The sequence below is a fragment of the Oncorhynchus kisutch genome, linkage group LG17, assembly GCF_002021735.2.
Source record: "Oncorhynchus kisutch isolate 150728-3 linkage group LG17, Okis_V2, whole genome shotgun sequence".
NCBI lineage: Eukaryota > Metazoa > Chordata > Actinopteri > Salmoniformes > Salmonidae > Oncorhynchus > Oncorhynchus kisutch.
In genome coordinates, this window is record NC_034190.2 from 40,137,149 (window position 1) to 40,150,724 (window position 13,576).

General features: G+C 40.6%; 1 protein-coding gene across 1 annotated transcript; it reads right to left on the reverse strand.

The window, feature by feature from the left end:
* Positions 1-1,420: 1,420 nt before the first annotated feature.
* Positions 1,421-7,206, reverse strand: nrm (nurim). Its single transcript, XM_020505758.2, has 4 exons — positions 6,848-7,206; positions 4,645-4,838; positions 4,349-4,525; positions 1,421-3,955 (listed from the first exon to the last, which is right to left on the reverse strand). The coding sequence occupies exons 1-4, from the start codon at positions 6,996-6,998 to the stop codon at positions 3,650-3,652; spliced, it is 828 nt and encodes a 275-aa protein (XP_020361347.1). The 5' UTR covers positions 6,999-7,206; the 3' UTR covers positions 1,421-3,649.
* Between the last annotated feature and the right edge of the window lie 6,370 nt (positions 7,207-13,576).

Here is a 13,576-nt window from a genome sequence, read left to right on the forward strand (position 1 = left end):
GAGAGAGGATGAGAGGAGAGAGAGAGAGAGAGAGAGAGAGAGAGAGAGAGAGAGAGAGAGAGAGAGAGAGAGAGAGAAGAGAGAAAGAAAGAGAGACAGAAAGGACAGAAGGAGAGAAGGAGTCACCTCAGCCAGAACATGAGGGTTGAGATAATGCAAATTATCCTAGGTGATGTGAAAAGCTTCAACCGGTCTTCCCTGGTAGATTCCCAAGTCAAAAATTGTGATTTATCCGATAGAATCCCATAAGATTCTATCGGAGCCCCAAGGGCTCTCTATGGTCAGGGCGTGACAGTACCCCCCTCCTCAAAGGTTCTATTGACCCCTCCCTTTTGTAACAAGCCATCATATCTTGTCAGTCCACTAGGGACTTTTATTGCATGTAAGTGTTTGTGTGTGTGTATTCTGTGTTATTATTTAGGTAGTTAGTATATAAATAATTAAGCCAATTGGTGTATTGCTGATTCATCAATAAGGTTAGGGTTCTTGCAGATATCAAGGAGTATGTGACGTTCAGAATGAGACTGAAATGAAGTAATGATTTAATAAGTGACTGTTACTGATGTAAGAGATATCTATATATCTTTAGAGTTTAAGTCGGGAGATAGTAACTCATGAAACAAAATTTTCCCGTGGTGCCCCAAATTCCCAATGAGTTAAATTGTTATGATTCATTTAATTGAGTAGCAATTAAACATAGTTGATCAAATAAGTCACCAGATTAATGATAGTCAAGTCAAGACAGTGTTGTTTCATAGATTTGATGTCTTCACTATTATTATTCTTCAATGTCAAAAATAAATAAAAACCCTTGAATAAGTAGGTGTGTCCAAACTTTGGACTGGTACTGTAAGTGTTGCAATTTTCTTTCCGTTTCGGCGACCACCAAATCAAAATGCATCACTCCAAAATGTAGCTGGTTGAAATCAATAGAATGAGACGGGAGAGTCGGATTACACGTCCTGTTCAAACTAACCACACGGAATCTGGGAATAACAGTCCAATAGAACCGTGTCCAAAATCTGATATGGTTTTTCTACTGGATTCTTGTATTGGAATCCTATAGGATAAAATCCTATACGATAGGTTCCAAAATCTGATAGTATTTTCTCTTGGATAAAAAAAAGAACTTTCCCAGTTTAGACAGTGGAGGAATCATGCATGAGAGAATAGCCTACATCTCGCAAACTCAACTCTTAACCTTGAAGTCAGTTCCACTGCTTTTGTTAAATTGTTCCCCTCTAATCAGGGACTGACTGAGACCTGGGACACTAGATGGGTGTAATTCACTATCAGGTAGAACAGATAACCAGCAGGCTCTGAACTTCGTAGGGTAAGAGTTGAATAGTCCTGGCCAACATCAATGGTAAGAGCCTAAATCAAACTTAAATAACTCTAAAAAAATAAAGAGGAACAAATGTCAATAGAAAAAAAATGCATGACTTGTATTTATTGAGACATTTTGTTTTAGTTGCTTATAATTTGTTCCAGTGTAACAAAGAACTTGTGTTGGTACAAAACTGATGAAAATATGGCATCACATGAACAGTTTGCTCTAAGGTAGTTTCACCTATATATTATCTTATTAAAATAATTAATGTAGTTTAAAAAAATACTGTAATTAGACCTATATAAAATAATTACACAATGAATACCTTATCCTCTCCTATAATCCATGCTCACAGTTTGAATTAGAAGGAATGCAGCTATTCAAGTAATTATACATTGATTTACTGCAACACAAAGGAAATAAAAACAATGATGATGGAGAGAAAAGGATAAGACAAAGACACCCTCAAAATGTGACAGAATGTGTGTGGGGAAATAGGAAAGGAACAGGACAAATACAACAAAATGAAAGACAATAGCAAAATGTAGCACTGACATAATCCAATTTTGAAAATAATACAGTGTAGAACAGCAGTTGGCACATATAATTAGAATACTAGAATGGCCATGAACCTTATGATGGGATATAGGTCAGCCATTTTTGTCAGGAAGTTGGTCAACCATGGTTTGCCAGTGAAGTGATAAGACAGTGTAAAAATATAAAATAATTTGAAGAATTGATCTGCACTGTGTTTGTTAGCTAGCTAGCCAGACAGTTTTAGCAGAATGATTTCCCCCCTCAAATTAACTGCCAATATGTCAACATCCCACAGTCATACACTGGCTGAAATCAGTTGATGATAGGACTTAGACAAGTTGTAAATGCAACAAGTAGCCTACTGATATTGTATCATATAATAGAACTCACAGCTTCCCAAGGAGGCATTTATGGTCTGTTTACATATATTTTAGAGGCTATTTATACAGAAAATGTGTAGGAAACCTGACAATAATTCTATCACACAATTTCTTATCTCATATGCCTTACTTTTAGGATTGTACCTCTACTGCCATTCATTACAGTTAGACTGGGTTGGATTTCTCCCTGACCAATATGGCTGCCATTTCTGGAAGTTTGACAGTTTATGACAGAGATCCTATTAAATTACTAGAAGGGCTATGAGTTAGCACTTGGTGGTGGAATGTAAAATGTAATGTTATGTTCATAGTCTATATAAAAATATACTATTTTAGATAAAAAATAAAAATATATATATATATATATATATTCTGAGTAATTACTTACAAATACATTGATGTTAAAAGCTATGCCTAAATGCTTGGTGGCGTATTTACAGATGTTCTGAATCTTATCATTTTCTAAAATCAACAGTGTTACCCCTACCAAGTGAAGGTAACAAACAACTGCAATGTGTACTTTTGTCAATTGCTGTGTGCAGCCACACAAACATCCCATCTGATCCCATTCATGTATGTGTAGTAATAAAGCTCACCAGCTTGTAGTCCCCCAAAAAACAGAAATGAGTTACCTTTAGTCCATTCAGCCACTCCTATAAGGGAAATTAATGGGGAAAGAATGGGGTTTTGGGATAAACACCAGAAATAAAGTTTGAGGTTAACACAGGCTTAGAAGATCTTACACATTTTGTTCTATGAGATAACCAGAGTTGGGGTCAATTCCATTTCAATTCCAGTCAACTCAAAAAGTATAATGAAATCCTCACGCCAATTCTCTTCCAATGCTTTTCAATTCAGAAAATTTTGAGTGGAAATTGGAATTGATGTGCTTGTTTTGATTACATTAATGCTTCAAATTAACCAAAATTGACATCAGCTGATGAAGACATTCTAATAGAACAAAACCTATAAGAACTCCTAAACCTGTGTTTACCACAGACCTTATTTTCGGAGTTGAGACAAAAAAAAACATTAATTTCCCCATAGGCTTTGACCAACGAGCTATGGCGGAGTTAGTGATATCAAAAAGATGCCATTACTATTGCTCTCAATAGTAACCAGGTTTCCATCCAACCTTTTCATGCGAGTAAAGTCCACGCCATATAATGCAATTTTTTGTGTGAATACCATCAGTAGAGTTTAAAATGCAATGGAAACCCATTTAACTTTCTTTTTAAAAATTACAAATATTCTGTACATCAGAATTTAAGCGCAAAAGTAATTTCATCCCCAACAAGTAAATTTGACGGAAACATCTTTGGCGGGAAAATGTGCATATTAGAATATTCTTATGTTTTGGCAATTGGATGGAAACCTAGCTTACAACACCCATGACTTCAATTCACTCTTGCTTGTGGTTGTCATTGTTCTGAGCAGTGCCATCCTGTGGCAAAGAGAAGAGCCGCAGTTTGCTATGCAGCTGGACACTGAGGTAGGCACAGTCCTGTGTATCCAGGGAGTGAGCCAGGGCCAGGTAGGCCGACAGACTCCCCGCCAGCAGCAGCCTGTCCAGGGGCAGGGCAGGGAGGAGCCACAGCACCACAGCCAGCTCCACACACACGGGGTGACGCAGGTGGGCGAAGAGACGCTGAGCCCGGGGGGACTTGAGAGCCAGAGGATCTCCCAAACCAAGGCACTCATAATAAACCTGAGAGGGATGGAAGAGGGAGAATGGAGGGAGACCGGGAGAAAGGGATAAATTACTTATTGCAGATATTATACCAGTTATTTACATTTCATCAGAAGGATATTCTTAATCATTCTATTGCTGACGAATTACAGCTTTGGCATCACATCAGACAGAATTTATGCAGATTATTAAAATTGTAGGCCTATTACAGTAGTATTTGTACATTTACAAGTGCGTGGGAGAGGGAAAATGATCAAATGTGATGCATGAAAATGCTTTCGTGTAACCAGTGTGAAAGTGAACAGTATCACTTCTTCCACTGTCCCCTTACTGGCCTCAAACTAGTGGTCCTCTGATCGCAATCACGTGACTGCAATCTTACTCTGTTACAGCTGCATGGGTTTACTTCACCTGCTTGATGCCCAGTAGTTCAGGATAGTCAAAGATCAGCAGTATACTGCAGATGATGGACCAGCAGAGGAAGTGCAGGGTGAAACAGAGCAGGGGGAACCAGGTATTCCATGGGGCATTACGTACTGACCACAGACAGGGAGCCTCCGTCACAGGCTGCCAGTAATGCATCAATATCTAGAACAGGGACAAGACAGTGAAGTAGGACAGCAAAAGGGGTATTTAAATGTTGAATTGTCAAATTTTTTTAAGACCATAAGATTTTATAAATGAAAGTGTGTGTGTGTGTGTGTTACCTGGAGAGCCAGAGCAGTGGTGGAGCAGTACATGGCCCGGTTCAGTACCCCCAGGACAGACTGACAGGCCTGCTTGACTGGAGCCCAGGCCAATAGGCTGTGCTGGACAATAAAAAGAGCCAGAAGCCCCAGATCCACAACCACAGACTTGAGAACGGAGCTGTCCCGCAAAGCTACAGACCATGGTACAGAGTCTATATAAAGTATAGAAATATGGACAGAGGGATACGATAAGTATATGGTGTGATAGGTTAGGTGTTGGTGATTATCAGTACAAGACAACAACAAAGTCTTGGAGCCAAGTATAATGATGAATTCCCATTGTTGAAGTGATCTTGTTAGTCAGAGGGTACCAGTCTTGGCCCTGTTTCCCAAAAGCATTGGTTCTAACGATGAACATAGCCTTAACCTCTAAGAGATCGGTGTCCTTATATTTTTATTTTACCTTTATTTAACTAGGCAAGTCAGTTAAGAACAAATTCTTATTTTCAATGATGGCCTGGGAACAGTGGGTTAACTGCCTTGTTCATGGGCAGAACGACAGATTTGTACCTTGTCACCTTTCGGTTACTAGTCCAACACTCTAACCACTAGGCTACCCTGCCGCCCCATTTATTTATGGAGATACCGGGACGTTTTGCTAACGTGCGCGTTATGACATTGTAAGTAAGAGCAAACTTCCCAGGACATAGACATATCTTATATGGGCAGAAAGATTAACAAGAATTTAAGCTAACTGCACTATCCAATTAAACTATCCAAGTATCTATTACAGTGAAAAAATACCATGCTATTGTTTGAGGAGAGTTCACAGAAACCAAAAAAAGTTTATCACGGCAACTGATTTGATACACTCACCTCTGAATGTAAATTATGTACTTACATTCAGTAATCTTGCTCGGATTTGTCATCCCGAGGGTCCCAGGGATAAAATGTAGCATCGTTTTGTTTGATAAAATCTATTGTTATAGTCAAATGTAGGAATTGGGTTCTGCAGTTTGAACCCCTGTTGTCTCTTGCTCCACACCCACCCCACCTGGCCATCTAGATGTGTGAAAGTTAGTGTATGAGCTAATGATCCACCATGTATGACATTCCTGGTAGTGTGTAAACTTACATTTTGTATTACCATATCATTTGGCCTCAATGTATGTTCTCTATAGTTATGTACTTGAAAATGTATCAATTGACCAATTCGGCACATTTGGGCAGACTTCATAGAAAATATTGTGCAGTATTGCAATGCTTCACTGGATCAATCTGAAACTTTGCACACACACTGCTGCCATCTAGTGGCCAAACTCTAAATTGTGCCTAGACTCCAATATTATATTATCAGCATGTTTTATTGTTTGCATTATCTTTTACCAGATCTAAATGTTTTATATTCTCCTACATTCATTCACATTTCTAAAAACTTCTAAGTGTTTCCTTTCAAATGGGATCAAGAATATGCATATCCTTGCTTCAGGTCCTGAGCTACAGCCAGTTAGATTTGGGTATGTCATTTTAGGTGAAAATTGAAGACAAAAAAAAAAGTCCGATCCTTAAGGTAAGATGCTTTTGGGAAACCGGGCCATGTCAGCTAACATTGTTTTGCACAGGCACATTAGCGTTACATCACAGCGTTCGATTTCGACTGCAGTACTTTTTTCTACGGTCTCGGTTCCAGGTCCAAAAGTATTGTCATGAAGCAGGCAGGGAGCAGGTCTCGAACCCTCGACCTTTTAGCCCGAGGTCCGCGCTATCGACTGTGCCGCAAAAGCATGCTCGTGCAGCAGGGTCGATTTCCGCGCTTATAAACGCAGGATCGGTACACTACTCCCTCCGTCCTCGCGCTAGCTTGCGACTCTACGTCTTACAGGAACACGCTCACCGGCCAAGCACACGCACTGTCGTGGATGCAAGGTCCGATCACTTCTGACACCAATGTAATGAAACAGCAGGGAGCAGGTCTCGAGCCCGAGGTCCGGCGCGCTATCGACTGTGCCGCAAAAGCATGCTCGTTGCGCTTATAAACCCAGGTTCGTTACACTATTTATTGAGATGAATGAACCATTCAAATAAAAACATTCTAACTTGCTACTGGAACAATACATCCGGAAGTTGCAACAGCTGTGAACCGTTTGTATAGTTTGAGACTAGAATGTGCTACTTTTCCTGATGAACACACAACCCTTTGCCAAAGAGCCAGGAAACATACCTTGACACAGTGGCGACTCTCCAGTGATGTTATGATATATTGCTCGAAATGAGATGAAACGAACAAAGTCTGCACCGGTTATAAAAACGAAGACAAAGTTTAACAGCGCCAAGATGCAAAGGGTCATACCACGAGCAGTGACTGACGCCATTTCAATATGGACTTTTTCCTGATTTAGGCAGAAAGAACGAGAGGCGTCGCCTCTTCCTCTCTGATCAGTGCTGTGCGGGATCCTTGGGACGTAGTTTAACCGTAACCATAGCGTTTACCTGTCCGTCCCAAGGATCCCAGATAGCACTGACCCTGCTGCTTTAGCAAAAATGTTCACTACTGTCGGTAGTTTCTTCCGGGAGGTGAGCGGCGGGGACAAATATTAACGCTCGATGTCGCTGTTAACCAGAGTGAGACTTGAAGAGTAGAGACCTGGGTTCGGAATCCCACGAGGATGTAAAGAACTTTAATTTGACTTACTCAATGCTGATATAGTACCTAACTGTCCAATAAATGAGACACCTTCTTACTTTGAGTTTTTTTATATATATTATTATACACATTAAAGCCTCACAAATTGGACAGAAAAATCAACACATGATTGATTTTGCACATCACAATATCAAATGTATATAAAAGGAAGCCCAGCTCAGCATCTCGTGGTACACCGCTCTGATTATCATGTGTAGGTTAATCTCCCAATCAAACCTCAAATCAACATCACAGTGATAGCACTCCACATGCAACGTCTGTCCAAGGCCACTACCTGAATGGACTCTCTTGAGCCCTAAGGGAAGAAAGATATACAGACAGAGGTCCAGATCCTTCTCTGGACAGACAACTCATTATTAACACATGCACCATTTAGCAAAATAGACTTATATCATAGCCTGTGTCTCAGTATGTTTGGATCTGCTCAGAAACAACTGGCACCCAGGCTATTATGCCATGCTTTTATTTAGAACCTGCTCAAACATTCAAAAGCAAGATATCATAGCTAACCTCAGATGGCAGAATTGTCTGGCCACAAGTTGCACAGCAAGGTGCCACAAGTCTGAGAATAAAAGGACAAGATGTAAATGAAATAGAGAAATGTGCTTGACTCAATTGTGGTAATAGTTTAATCATTATTGCTATGCTGTATAAAGGTGTGTCTGTAACAGGGTGTTGATGTTGATTTAAGGGTGTGTGATGGTCTTGCTCATTGTGTTGGAGTAGTAATGCAATCAAACTCACCTGTGGTAGTCTCTGACACAGTAAAACTTTTCTTTTATTAAATATCCACAGGCATTACAGAATTCTGGAGTACTTTCAAAGTAATTGAAAAATAGCGTATATTTAATCAAATTCTCATAACAAGAGATAGTACTTGATTAACTAATTGAATAAGTTTGAATATACTGAATGTCCTTTGCATAAATATTAAGAAGCAGAACCACACCCTTAACTGATATCTGATTTAAAGACATTGAGATGCTTACCAGGAAGTCATCTTCACAAAATATTATTTTTGACATGTAGTAAAATGGCCTGCCTTTTAGCGTTTGACCTAAACATGGAAGAGAGTTCAAATGAGGGATAGTGAGAGAGTGGCTGTTAATGAAATTACATTTGTTTTTTGTGTGCATGTTTGTGTGTAGAATAGATGCATGACATGTACTGCAAGCACTGCAGGTGAAACTGGTGTCATGGTATAGCTTTCCCATTGCCTGGCAAGCCCGGCAAATACCGTATACTGCTTCACTGCATCTTACACAGCTCCCTGAAATTGTCAGACCACACACACACACAATAACTACACACTGTAACTATGTTTCTTTCAGTATCCCTCGATCATCCAGCAAGAGCTGCACAGTCAACTGAAATACTCTGACATCTGATCCTTTCCCCAATCACAAATGCAAGCAGCCTAGCACACAATCACACACTGCAGAGCTATTTAGATCTGTTAAATACCAGAGTAGAGTACCCCAACATAAAACAGGTATGCTGCTATCTTGCTACAGTATAGAAGAGAACCTAGCGTTCGACCAAAGATGTGGTTTTGATATCTGCCTTACCAAAGTAGATGTCAGTACTGGTCTGGGAGTCCATCTCCACTTCCAGAAGCCTCTCTATGTGAGCTTCTAATTTTAGGTGGTGTGGGTAGGTAACAACATCTCCACCCCGCTGATCCTCAACACTGGGGCCCCACAAGGGTGCGTTCTGAGCCCTCTCCTGTACTCCCTGTTCACCCACGACTGCGTGGCCACGCACGCCTCCAACTCAATCATCAAGTTTGCGGACGACACAACAGTGGTAGGCTTGATTACCAACAAAGACGAGACGGCCTACAGGGAGGAGGTGAGGGCCCTCGGAGTGTGGTGTCAGGAAAATAACCTCACACTCAACGTCAACAAAACTAAGGAGATGATTGTGGATTTCAGGAAACAGCAGAGGGAACACCCCCCTATCCACATCGATGGAACAGTAGTGGAGAGGGTAGTAAGTTTTAAGTTCCTCGGCGTACACATCACAGACAAACTGAATTGGTCCACCCACACAGACAGCATCGTGAAGAAGGCACAGCAGCGCCTCTTCAACCTCAGGAGGCTGAAGAAATTCGGCTTGTTACCAAAAGCACTCACAAACTTCTATAGATGCACAATCGAGAGCATCCTGTCAGGCTGTATCACCGCCTGGTACGGCAACTGCTCCGCCCACAACCGTAAGGCTCTCCAGAGGGTAGTGAGGTCTGCACAACGCATCACCGGGGGCAAACTACCTGCCCTCCAGGACACCTACACCACCCGATGTCACAGGAAGGCCATAAAGATCATCAAGGACAACAACCACCCGAGCCACTGCCTGTTCACCCCACTATCATCCAGAAGGCGAGGTCAGTACAGGTGCATCAAAGCTGGGACCGAGAGACTGAAAAACAGTTTCTATCTCAAGGCCATCAGACTGTTAAACAGCCACCACTAACATTGAGTGGCTGCTGCCATCACACTGACACAACTCCAGCCACTTTAATAATGGGAATTGATGGGAAATTATGTAAAATATATCACTAGCCACTTTAAACAATGCTACTTAATATAATGTTTACATACCCCACATTATTTATCTCATATGTATACGTATATACTGTACTCTATATCATCTACTGCATCTTTATGTAATACATGTATCACTAGCCACTTTAAACTATGCCACTTTGTTTACATACTCATCTCATATGTATATACTGTACTCGATACCATCTACTGCATCTTGCCTATGCCGATCTGTACCATCACTCATTCATATATATTTATGTACATATTCTTTATCCCTTTACACTTATGTGTATAAGGTAGTAGTTTTGTAATTGTTTTCTAGATTACTCGTTGGTTATTACTGCATTGTCGGAACTAGAAGCACAAGCATTTCACTACACTCGCATTAACATCTGCTAACCATGTGTATGTGACAAATAACATTTGATTTGATTTGATTTGATGCAGTGTTCATAACCTAGTGGGAAGTGGAAATGAACCATGGACAACTGGGGAAAATCCACTTGAACGGCCCTCCAACTGGTGTTTACTAGTGGGAATCTCGTCTATCATCCTGAGCTCCCACGTGTTGATTGAACCATTATTTAACTGTGCAAGTCAGTTTAAAAGTAACTGTCCAGTAAAAATCTAACTTTTAAAAGTTTATATTTTGTTAACTCATACCCAAAAAGTAATTATAGGTAATATTTAATAGGAATCTGGAAACACTGGGCAGTTACTTTAATCAGTGACCATTAGTTCTGTGTTGCTGCCCTCACGTGGTCTTCCTAGGGTTCCTATCTTGTGCCCCGGGCTCCATCTCAGGAATGCTAGCCATTTGGCATTAGGCATGTGGAGGCAGGAGGATGTCTCAATACTGCAGTGAGAGAAAAGCCCAAAAGTTGACATCTGCATGGGTCCACACAAAAAAAACGGATACATGATGACACTGTGGCAGATACAGATGAAGTCTTTCATAAACAAATAACACAGGTTAGCCTATGTTGAAATATGTCATAAGCATTCTGTCAAATAAAAAACTATAGCCTAAACTACACCTTCTTAATTGTCTTTGGAAAAAACAAATCTCCCTTTCCTAGTGTACTAAAATATTGATGTTACAGAAAATAAATAATACATAACCTCAGAATTGGGCCTGCCCTCTGCAATATAATCAACACAACACACAATGAGGGACCCAGAGAATGCTGCACACTTATAAAACGTAGTCTTCTAACAATTAATGAAATATTGTTATTCATTGTAGGGCATCAATAAAGCCAAAACAGAGAGGGAGGGTGTCAAGGCTTCAACGGCAACCTGGACTCCGGGGTAGACGTAACATAGATGCGGTAAAGGAGTCAATGGAACATCTGCAAGGAGTCAATGGAACACAGACGTTCCATTGACCAGATTAGCACTCCTACAACAAATCTGACAAATATTTGTCAAATCTGTCGTGATTTTTGTATTGTAACTGGCCCACAATGTGGTTACTGATTTGGATATATTTGGCTGTTTTCACTGAATAAGTTGTCGCTTTTCAGGTTTAGAAGAAGTACTTTCTAAATACTAACTCCCGTTAGTATAAACTGGTTAGCATGGCTAGCATACAGAAATCGGTGGTGGTAGTCAAATTCATTTCTAACTGAAATGCAGTTGATTGGTAACGATGACATGAATATGTGTTGGGGTTGACATCAGTGGAGGTTCCTCAGAGGAGGAAGGGAAGGACCATCTTTCTCAGTGAATTTCATACAAATAAAAATAGTAAAACACTATTTTGCAAAGAAGGTCTGCAGTAGCCTCAACAGCACTCTGTAGGGTAGCACCATGGTGTAGCTGGAGAACAGCTAGCTTCGGTCCTCCTCTGGGTACATTGACTTCAATACAAAGCCTAGGAGGCTCATGGTTCTAACCCCCTTCCATAGACTTACACAGTAATTATGACACCTTCTGAAGGACGTTCTTCAATGTATCAGACCTCTTGCAGCATGAACTGACATGTTGTCCACCCAATCAAAGGATCAGAGAATGAATCTAGTACTGAAAGCATAAGCTACAGCTAGCTGGCACTGCAGTGTATAACATGTGGTGAGTAGTTCAAAAATGAAGGAGAAGCAAGAAAGAAATAGAGATGAGATTTCATTAAAGAAAAATCACTTTAACTTACTTAGCTTGCAAATGTAGCTAGCTAGTTTAGCCTTCTGAAACACCCTGCTCAAACAGACAAATGCTATGTTAGCTAGCTGGCTATGACGTTCCAACACAACACTGGAACTCTTCCAAGCCAAGGTAAACTTTTGATTTGACTAATTTATTGCCACCGGGGCCCGCCGGTGTATTTGCTTACTGTACACTGTAACGTTACTGCATGATTTTAGCAGGTTTACTAACAAATTAGTTCTATTAGCTATGCTGGCTATGACGTTACTTTAGCTAATGTGGTGAAAACGATGTAGGGTGTGTGTAGTGGTTTGTCTTGGAAAGGTTTTTTCGCCTGGTCACATTCAGCTGAAGTGTTGTGCATTGAAGTCGACAGGCGAAGGGAAGATGTGAGAGGAGAGGAGATGCGAGAAGGAATACATAGTGGCTGCTCTGAAAGAGAACTGTGTTTATGTGTGATCGGGGTGGATTCTGTTGAAAAACATTTCTTAAACGAAGCAAACAGAACAAAACGAGGATAAACATACCTGATTTTGTCCAATAGAATCTCTCATTGGACAAATGATGGACAACTGTTGGACAAATTATTACACCCTGTATCAGCTAAATGCAGGCAGGAGTGTGCAAGGCGGTATTGAATGTGACTGTCTGTCACCTCAAATTTGTCTCTCAACCTGTGTGCACATATGTTGTAAACTTTCATTCATAGGCTAAGTTGTAGCAACCTCATGATGGGTATAGGGAAAATTTAAGTATCATGTAGTAGCCTAAACCTATCATTGTTACATTGAACTGGGTGAATGGTATATGAATAAGAGACATCCAATATGCTTCAATAGAAATAAGGCCATGCTGATGAATTTTGTTTTTGTCCTCCCTCATCTTAAAAGGCACTGACCGGCAGTGGTTGACATCCACACAAGCATTATACTCCGATTTCTACCTCAACATAGTGTGAAATACACATATAAACAATAGCCTAAATGTGGGCTAATCTTGCTGGGAGAGACTCGGGATCTTTCCCTCACGCCCTTCCCTCCATGCATTTCCATGGCAGTTCCATTGTTTTGGTCCAGTTCCATTGACCTCTTTACCACATCTATAGTAGACAAAAGTCCGGGAACACTAAAATTTGTATGATATGATATGTAACATGGTGTGGTATGTATTCATTTGTGGATGTCCGTCATCCATTTCGTACATGTTACGAATTACAATTTGTATGATATGTTAACAATTACAATTCATATGATACATTACAAACTGCAATTTGTACAATGTTACGAATTTGCAGTACGTATGATACGTTACAAATTCCAATTTGTTGTGGCTAATGTTAGCTAGGTGGCTAATGCTAAAGTTAGCTAGGTGGATAATGTTAGCTAGGCTAGGGGTTAAGGTTAGGAGTTAGGTTAAAGGGAAGGGTTAGCTAATGCAACAGTATAGACTTTACATCCGTCCCCTTGCCCCGACCTGGGCGCGAACCAGGGACGCTCTGCACACGTCAACAGTCACCCTCGAAGCATCGTTACCCATCGTGCCACAAAAGCCG